Consider the following 10,184-nt stretch of genomic DNA (forward strand, 5'->3'; position numbering starts at 1 on the left):
TGGTCCGCTTTTCGGGCGAAACTGCAACTTTTTTAGAGGTGGCTGCGGAAAAAAAATACTTAAAAATTTTACTCTGCGTAATGAACGCACCCCCCAACTTTGTGCATATTTATCTAGAAAAGAAAGTGTGTTCACTATGCGAGTGAATACGGCTGTTCAAAAACAAGTTATTGGGGTTCAACTGGGGTTGGGTATTGACGTAGCATATTTTTGCACCTTCACTGATATTAAGTCGATTTTCTTTTCACCCACACAGTGCCCCTGGTGTCCCCCTTGCCACCCTCGAAGACCTTTCACCAGTCATTGCTTTTGATATTGAGGCATCATTGGCAAAAGCCGCTCGAAGGCTCACTCTGGACGGAACTTCCCAAAGGCTGCAGACTGTTGAGGAAGGCTCTGACACTGACAGCCTCCTGAGCACGGGCACCGGCGGCACTCTCGACGATCGGCAGATTGACTGCCTTCTGCTAGACCGTGTGCTCGAACAGGACTACCAGGAGGTGCTAAACTCCTGCAGGGACTCCTCAAATTTGTAGGGATGGCTTATCTAAAGACGTGCAAATGAATGTTGCTATTTATGTATGTTAAAGTGCGAGGTTATCAGCGGCATTGTACATGGTGGACAGAGTGTGAGAATGGTGCGTGAACGCTATTAAGTGTGTGCTGCCATCTTTTGTGCAGTGTATTAGTAAATGCTTTTGAAGCTACCGTCAGGCACATAAATTCAGTACAATGTTTTTGTTGCCTACTCGTCTGTGTTATGTTTCTAGTTTGCAGAATAATGAAGGGATTGTAAGATTACTGACAATTACCTAGAGAGAGATGTAGCTCTACAGTGCTGCTTCATGCAAGGGAATGCTGGGAAGTAGTGGCTTCTGATTGTTTTTCTATGAGAGCCAAAACAAATACTAGAGCAACAGGCACTGCTGATGTGACCAAGCCAAGCGGCATTCTTTCTGTAATAATGATTTAATCTCTACTGAAAGTGCAAGGTGCTGCATTTGTTACATTAATACAGTCAAACCTAAATATAATGAACACCGATATAACGAATAATTTGATATAACGAAGTAAATGTAAAATTTAGTTGGCCATGCTTTATCTCCGTGGAGTGTTCTACTGCTATAACGAAATCGAAAATGTGGTATCCAACTCGGTAACAGTTATAGCGAAGCAAATTTTGGTTTGCAGGTGCCTTAAAATATATATCCTGTCAACAAAAATGTCAAATACAGTCGCTGACCGATTTTTCAGACACTCTTTGGACTTGCACAATTATCTCACTTCCCTGCGCCACCTAATCCTACATCTATCATTAAAATAATGACAGAAATTTCATTTTAATGCATGAATTGGTACAATGTTTTGGGCATAAAAGCGCGTGCGAAGCTGCAAGCACAATTGGCCATGAACAAAGTTGTTGTCATGTCAAATGGCATGAAACCACAACTTTTGTTGCCGACTCTCGACGAAATAGCGCTAGTTAGGCCGAGCAGCTTAAGCAGTGCAGTCGGCAGAGTGGCTTGTGACAAGCCGTCGCTGGGAAGCTAGAATGCGGGAAGCCAACTAGAACGCCTCGCTATCGTATGCAGAATCCACTTGTGTCCTGCTGATGGTAAAATATATCACAAGCTCTCAAAGAAAAAATGGCGGCGGATGCGCTCATAGTTTCAAAATGGCAGGTGATTGGAACCAGCCGGGCACCGTTTCGAAGGAGCTGGGATGTCGCATTTCGTTCTTTCGATGGCGTTTTTAATGGGAACTTGCATTTAGATGTGGAAAAGTGCCAGGAGCAAAAAGGAAGGTGCTGAAAATCCTATTTGAGACGAACATGGTGTCGAGTCGTAACTACCGACGCCAGCTACAGAGTCGTTTATGTTTTCGCGTATTGAAGGGCGAGTCCACATAAAACGAACTACTGACACAACTACCACTTTTCGCAGAACTACAGTATAGACCACTTATAACGTAACCGCTTATAGTGCAGGACTGGATATAGTGCGGTCTTTTCAGACTCCCGTTAATTTTCCCATAGCACTCCATGTATGCACGTATCGCTTAAAGTGCAGTTGCGGGAAACGAAATACCGGTTGCAGTGCGGCTGCCTGGGAGTACGGAAGTCAGCGGAGACGGCGAACGCTCCCATCAAAAGGGCGCCCCAAGGAGTGCTCGAGGAAGAAAGAGAGACGAAGTGGAGAAGGGCACGTGGTGTGAACGAACAGGCAGTGAGGCTGAAACCATAATCTTGAGTGCGAGTCGTGAAATATCACGGCGCGCATAGCGAGCGTGGGCCACGAAACTGCCAACGCCGGCCAACGCTCGCTTCACGATAACGGCAATAAACGAAACCTCAGGAGCGGGCGGCGCTGGCACAGCACAGCGAAGTGCGCACGTGGAGACCGTGGAATGTGAGGGAGGAGGGCGGCAGGGAAGCGGATTTCGCCTCGGCAACTCCTCCGCTTCGGTGGCTCCCCTCACCCTCCCTCATAGCTCCCTCACTTTCGACTGTTACCGTGCGCGCCCGCCGCCGTGCAGGCGCCGCCGCTCCAGCCGGCCCGGCGCCAGCTCCCCGAAGTTTCATTTTCTGCTGTCATCGGGAAGTGGGCGTTTGCCGGCGCGGGCAGTTTCGTTGGCCGGCCTGGGACAGCGCCGCTGCTTCCCTCTGCGCTGTAGCCGCAGCGTGCAAGGTCAACACATGACTAGAAAGTAGAGGAAGCATAAAGGAGAAAGAAGGGTTCACTGCCGTTTTCTACAAGTGGCTACGGTAGTGTGGCTGAGACGTCGGCACGCACATGCATGTTCCGGCGCAATGCAGAATCGGCGACCTTGCCATTTGAGAGAGGGTGAAATTTCCGCCGCGTTTTTCTTTTCTTTCTTTTCTTTTTTTTTTGTTTCGGTCACGCGCGACATCGAGAAGTCTGTCCTAAGCTTTTAATCTATGGCGGTGCGGGAGCAATGCCGGTCAGAGGCGCCGCCGCGTGATTTCGTTCGAATTAACGAGATTCGATTGCAAATTGAATGCAAACGTTCTTGCCGCATTCCTCGACTGTTGCATACGCTTGGCGGCTCGGTGAACATGTTTTGCATATGTGTGGGCCTTGAAAATTGCTGCTTTGGTTATAGTGCGGTACCGCTTATAGTGCGGATATTCGTGACTCCAGCGACTTACGTTATAGGTGGTCTACACTGTATTCAGTTAAAAACGGGTTCGACTTCAACTGCGTATGCAAACAAACATTAATGAAAAGTTTATTATGGAAGAGCGAAGGCGTGTTGTCATAACTTAATTCCAAGAAAGGTTTATTTGTGTCTGTTATGAGCCAAGCAGCATTCAAAACAAGCTAAACATTCCATATCTCAGCATTCCCTTGCTGGCACAGTGCTAGTTAAGATAACTCACTTAGACGGTGACACCACATTTTTTCACCAAGTAGTATTTCTGTGGCATGGACAGATGCAAAATTTTGTAGTACTTAGGCAAATTTGTAATGTACGGTATGCTCTCTTGTAAGAGTGATTATCAGTGCGCTCTTCAGAGTCTGCTAGCCTTTTGCCACGTAACCAGGCAAACAACCCGATGGTGCACTAAGAGTGGTACTAAGTGGTTGCGATGTGTAATGACATTCCTGGAGTGTAAGAGATCTGCAGGATTTATAGTGCTCAATACAAATTCACAAGTTTGCACTGGCGATTGGGTAGTTGTTTGTGGCTCGAATCATGACAGCCATGTAGTTAGTCTTACTACAATTGTTTAGTCGCTATTAAAAACGATGGGGCATCACTACAAGTTTGCTTCTCTTGCTGGGGGATAGCTGTTTCTGAGCTCAGCACAGCTGTCTGAACAGTACCCACCAAGCTGATCGTTCTTAAATGCAGTGATAGCAGTAATGTTTTGATCAATGATGTGAGCATTTATTAGTGTCTGTGCAGACTGCTGGCATCAAGAGTAGCTAGGAATCAAGCAGCTTATGCTCTCGTCATGCTGACCTAAGTGACCATGGACATCCAAGAAACATCCACTTAGGATATGAATGTTTTGTTATACACGGATATCCATGCTGGTTATCCAAAGGATATGTTCATGGAATAGTATCCACTTATGGAAGTTCACATAGAATTCCCAGTGGACGTACATACAATGGATGCTTACAATAAGGCTGCCGGCATTTCGCAAAAAGAATGTTCTGCCATTTAACGTTCTTTCGTCATCTCTTCCAAAAGAAATTTATGAGCATTTCAAAAGAAATTTAGATCTGACGCAGATCTAGATATTTTCAACCATTCATGTTCTCATGAATACGTACCGTATTTACTCGATTCTAACACGCCCTCTATTGTAACGCGCACCTCGTGCTTTCATACAGAAATACAACTATCGCTCAAGATTTACTCCCAATACACTAAAGTTGCGATGAAAAAAAAAGTCCCAGCATTGATTGCGACAGAAAATTAGCAGACAGCTGTACGAAGTAAGGATAGTAGTTTTATCGGCCGTATAAACTTGTAAACATTCACTGTTTAACTAAATCGGTAGACTAATGCCTAAGCACACATACTACAGCACATGGTCGAAGCTACGGGAGCTAGGCTCGAAGTGCGTAGGAGGCGGCCATATTGAAATGCCGATATGGTAGCGCAAATTTAGGCTCGTACTTGATTCTAACGCGCAGGCAATTTTTGGACCCGTTTTATCAGAAAAAAAGGGCACGTTAGATTCGAGTAAATACGGTATTCTCATGAAGCTGAATAGGTAATAAATATTGTTCGAAAATTAAAAAAAAAAAAAAGTGGGAAATTAAATGATACCATGTAATCAATGTTAATAACATTGCATATATATAATGCATTTTTACAACAGGCAAAATTCACTATTATAGCTTTACACCTTTGTCTTTGCAGACAATATGCTTACCATTGTAGATCCAAGTGGATGTCTCTCTCAAATTTGAAGATACCTTGCAGGTACCTAGAGTATCCAAACAGGATTTCCAGTGGCCGTTCAGCAAATGTCTATGGTTTCCTGAAGGAGCCGGTGTTATGCCAAGATTGTGCTGGTTGTTGATGGATCACAGGAGCTATAGAAATAAAGCAGTAAAATTGTCTTATTTTTCTTAGTGCATTGCATTTTGAGCTATTTTGTGAAAAAAATGTGCAACACTTTCATTATTGCGAAAAATAATAAAAAAGATAAATAGGAAATGGATGTTACAACTATGATATGATAAGCATTTTACTGTCTACAGATAAGATTTTTGTTGGTGAGAATCATTAGAGGTGCAGAAACAGCAACAGTGTAACTTGTTGCCTCTGGTACATCTCAATTTCAACAGTTCTTTGTTTGACCTTCATGAAACCCTGTTGCCACAAAAAAAAAAAAAAAAAAATAATAATAATAATAATAACTGGAGGAAGAGTAATGAATTGAGATTGATTCATGGGGTTCAGTGTCCCAAAGCAATGGTGGGGCTTTGTAAAGAATAACACATCTATAATTTGCCAAGTTGTTTACTGCTGCCCAATTGCCACTTTTGATGTATGTATAGATTCAAAAGGTTATTACAGTGTTATGCATTGCTGGTGCAAGTTGGATATTATTTAGACTGGCTGAATTGCAAGGAAGATGCAGCTGATGACATACTCAGCTTTCTTTGATTGTGTTTTAAAAGTGGCAGCTTGTTAGCACTCATTCTCGGCAGCAATTGTGTGCATCTTCGTGCACTTCAGCAAAGAGACATCGGTTGGATAGTGCAATTACCATGGTGGAGCACAAGTAAACGGAATGATGTTCCGATTATTCATTAGCTGCTTGCAATTTTTACCTATTTCATACTCTTTAGCCCAAGACATGTTTTATACTCCAACTTCTTTGTGCATTCCTATGAATGTTCCTTTCTTATCTTGAAAGATATATTAGCTGCAGTTTTATTCTAGTCAAGAGAGTTAAATGCACACATATTTATTGTTGCATTGCCTTCTGTAAGCATATTTTCATGCAGCATTGTGTGTTTTCCTAGATTTAAAAAAATATATAATTATGAGAGCAATATGATTTCTCTGATGAGCTGTTATCTGTGGTCTTACGACAGTATTGCCATGCTTTACTGTATTCCAAATAGTTGTTTCTATTCGCTATTGTTCTCAGTTTGCGAAGAGGACATATCTCTTCCCTGCTTTTGTCCTGACATGTATACCTCAAAGTTATGACTTCAAGTGGGCAAATGATTGGTTTCTTTCATTTTTCTTTTGTCGGAGGGAAGTAATAAAAGGCTTATTACATATGTATGCTACATATGGGAAACTCCACTGTGTGTGTTAGGTCATGTGCAATGAATAAACAAAGGAATGTAAACTCTGGAATAAATCATATCTTCTGCATTGTTGAGTGGGTACACATATATGTGTGCATACTTTTGGCAATCGGGCTTTTGTGACCACACAAACTGGTCTCTTTCTTTTGCAGGTCAGTTTTAATAAAAGGTGCAGACAAATGCCAGAAAAGAGGATACATTGTGCCATGATAATTCAATAAAACACCGTGCAGCACTTTTTTTTTTTTCTTTCTTTCTAGCAAAGATATACGGATCATATCCACAATGTGGTACTGGGCAGGAATTGCATGAATTATTCTGATAGTGCTGGATTCACGTGACCCATAACTCGCCCAAGGGGCATCGCGCTAGGTACAGGGCCAGTATTTTGTAGCGATGCCTTTCCTATGCTAATGCCTTTTCGCGCTTGGTCAGTGGTCAGAGCGACGGTCCGCTCACGTTATCAACGGGATGAGCCGGCCGTGAGCGGTGAATAATAAGACTAGTATAGAATAAAGTATAACGCATCGCTACAAAATACCGGCTTAGCTCTTGGCGCCCATGAAAAATTAAAGGCTGATTATGGTGCAGCATATTGCCTTTGATTTATTGCAATTCACCTGTACACCGTTTGCTATCTCGCTTCTTGTTTAATCTGAAGAGGTCTGCGTATAGAATAACGATTTTATAAATACATTTTACTTTCTCACTCTTACGAAAAAGCTGATCGTCTGTGCAGGCGGACCGAAACCACACTTGCCGAAACTTCGACATTGTGCGAATCACGGAGGCTCAACATAAAGTGAGAGCATATATATAAGAATTCAAGTGAGAAGCTTCTGTATGAATTTACGTCTTGATTTGCGCTTCTTGTAGTTAACACAAATCTCCCCCCAATAATGCCGTGTTGTAGTTGTCAATGTCATTGCGAGCCAATCCGATGCAAGTCAAACCGATAAACGTGGATAAAATTGGTGGGAAAAGACTGGCCACGATTTGTAGTAGTTGAAGTAGTTCAAATGTGATCCTAGCCGTCGTGTTGTTTCATCTTCGTTCGAAAGGCAATGATACGCAAAAAGACGACTGCTAATGTTGCCTTCAAGGAAGAGAAGCTACTGCTTCGCTGTGAATGGGACCAGTGCGACTTCTCGTGCGACGACAGCCCTATATATTACCAGCACGTAAGGAAGCACTTGGATGATGACCTAACTTTTGTCGAAACAAACCTGTGTCCTTGGAGAGACTGCGCTGAGGCACTGAGTAATACCTCCGAGTTACGCACGCATGTGTTTTATCATGCTTTTCATTGTAAAATTAAGTGTTACGGCCAGAACCTTTTGGACAGACAAAATGCGCAAGCTATGCGCTGCCTCATGGACAAGGGCTCACGCAACATTATCTCCGAAACTCCCGAGAAGTACCAGTGCCAATGGACAGGTTGCGATGACTGCTTCGAAAATCCTGAAGCTTTCTACGTGCACGTCAGCTGCCACGCCCAAGAGTCGTGCGGCGGAGCGCGGTCGTCGTCGAAGCTGCCCTGCGCTTGCGGTTGGAGTTCCTGTGAGGCCACCTTTGCTACGATGTACAAATTGAGTGAGCACGTTCGTTCGCACACGCAGGAGAAAAGGTTGGCATGCCCGAACTGCGGCGGCGTGTTCTCGTCGCGCACGAAACTGCTGGACCACTTTGCGCGCCAGGACGAACAATCTAGCCACAGTTGCATCTACTGCAGTCGCAGCTTCAGTTCCGAGCGCCTTCTGCGCGACCACATGCGGCATCACGTGAACCAGTACAAGTGCCCGCTGTGCGACATGACGTGCCCGACGCCGTCGGCGGTCAAGTCCCATATGCAGTGGCGTCATTCGTCCCTGCGGCCTTACGCTTGCGACCAGTGCGACTATGCCGCAAAGCAGCCGTGTGACCTGAGAAAGCATCTGCTGATGCATTCAAACAAGGGCTATGCGTGCCCTTACGATGGTTGCGATTTCGTCGAGCGTAGCAGCCACTTTCTGCGTAACCACATTCGTGATGAACATCTGAAGTGCCCTAAAGGCATCTATATGTGTCACATCTGCCAGAAGCAATACTCCAAGGGAAACTCGCTGTCGCGGCATCTGGTCTCCCAGCACCGCTTCAAGTGGCCATCGGGTCACACACGCTTCAATTACTTCTGCAATAAGGACAACATTTTTACTGTGCAGACAGTTCGTTACGAGAGCCTTGACCTTGCCGCGGCCAGTGCAGCCATTCCAGAAGAAATGAGCACCGACACGGCGAGCACTCTATCTGAACCTCAAGTTCTTACCGCTGCAGTGACTGATGAAGTGTCGGAGCAACCGGTGAAGTTGGTACAAATTGTCCAGACAAACGAAGATGGTTCGACAGTTGTTCAGGTGGCTCAGGTGTTGGCTGAGCGACCCTTTGAACTTGCACAAAGCATGCAAGCACACGAACCAAGTGAACTCAGTGAAGAGAGTTCTGCCAGCTCAGATGTGCACATGTAGTCAATACACTGTCAAGGAGTACTGAGGACAAGCATTTCCAAGATGCACACTTCGAACATTTACCTGTGTACTGAAGTCACAAATAGATACTGTTATGCTGTAGCTTCCAGCACAAATGTGGCGACAATATAAAGTTTAGTTGTAGAAGCAAAATGGGCTTGGTATTTATTAAATGCTTCCTGAAATTGTTGGCCGCTTCTTGCATTACTTGCTACTTGGTCTCTCTCCTCATATTCCATGGTTTAGTCAACAAAGTGCCATGCCTCCATTGGCTGGCTGGATTAGTGGGGCATTCAGTAGCCTGTATGTTGAAGCAGACAGCTTTAAAAATGTGCTTTTAAATTAATGCCGACTTATTAGCGCGCAAATCTTGGTGCAGCTTGTGTAACTGCACACTCAGCATTGGGAATTTTTTAGATTTTTTAGTAGGGGGATGGAAAAACTGATCTATGGGCCCAGCACTCGTAAGAGTAAGTTCAACCAGCCGAATGAGACACCTTGGAGGTAGTAAGGAACAGAAGAGGACTGTGCACACACACATCCAAAATGGAATATAAACTGTGATATCTGTGCAAGATCTAAGTGCTTATGAGTTGGTCCCCATAACCAACCCGTCAACAATCTCCAGATATCCTTGTGCTGCGTTAACTGGATGTAAATTCAAGAAAGAGGTTCACGGGAAGATTGAGATTTAAAGGGACTGATGGTGGTTGAACAAAGGAGCCAATGTTTCGACAAGAAGACTTGTCTTCATTATAGTGGCAAGGCGGCTGATGCATGTACAAAGGCAATTCCTCTGTTCCTTTGCCCTGATGACAGTCCCCTTGTAGAAATGGCTCCAGCAACACTGCTTGTTTAACCACTGTCGGTCAATTGAGTGTGTCTCCCTATGCCTGCAAATTTCCTGATCACTTCGCTCTAAATCTCTGCCATCTGAGACTGCATCTATCTTCCTTTCGCTTCCATTGTCACTCTTATAGATCATAAGTTATCTGCATTACGCATCATAAGTACCTGCCAAACTCCACTCCTGCCAGAATATTCCCACTGACAACTTGGATCTATAATTCATGCTGCTGTCTTTCTACCTTCCATTGTTTTCTATACTTTTATTGCCATTGTTACATAGCCCTTAGCTTCCTTTCCATTGCCTTTGTTGGCCTCTAAATTTATGGGCCTGTAGGCCACTACTGGCAGAAGGCAGTGATGCTCGTGAGCCAGTACGAATTAAGAAAAAAAAATTTTGAAATTTGACAGCATAAATATGGAGGTCCCAGGGGGTGTCTTCTGCAGTTCTCCAGCTGTTATGACTAGTGCTTTGTTTCAAACTATGTTAATGGGCTTAAAAACAGGAAATCAATGCAGTCAGAAA

At 44.2% G+C, this 10,184-nt stretch overlaps 2 protein-coding genes across 5 annotated transcripts in view; both read left to right on the top strand.

Moving 5' to 3' along the window:
* The window catches only part of LOC119455850 (SH3 domain-binding protein 5-like), a 40,892-nt gene extending 34,503 nt beyond the window's left edge, over positions 1-6,389 (top strand). For 3 of the 4 annotated variants that reach the window (XM_049669362.1, XM_037717362.2, XM_037717361.2), the window contains one exon: positions 257-6,389. In XM_049669362.1, the coding sequence (XP_049525319.1) occupies positions 257-536 (280 nt within the window). In that variant the 3' untranslated portion in view covers positions 537-6,389. The remainder of the gene's footprint in view (positions 1-256) is intronic. The other variant, XR_007467538.1, reaches the window with a different exon arrangement.
* An 860-nt stretch (positions 6,390-7,249) lies between these two features.
* LOC119455851 (histone H4 transcription factor) lies at positions 7,250-9,061 on the top strand. Its single transcript, XM_037717363.2, has one exon. The coding sequence runs from the start codon at positions 7,373-7,375 to the stop codon at positions 8,810-8,812; it is 1,440 nt and encodes a 479-aa protein (XP_037573291.1). The 5' UTR covers positions 7,250-7,372; the 3' UTR covers positions 8,813-9,061.
* The last annotated feature ends 1,123 nt before the right edge of the window (positions 9,062-10,184 follow it).

This window comes from Dermacentor silvarum, chromosome 6 (genome assembly GCF_013339745.2).
Source record: "Dermacentor silvarum isolate Dsil-2018 chromosome 6, BIME_Dsil_1.4, whole genome shotgun sequence".
NCBI lineage: Eukaryota > Metazoa > Arthropoda > Arachnida > Ixodida > Ixodidae > Dermacentor > Dermacentor silvarum.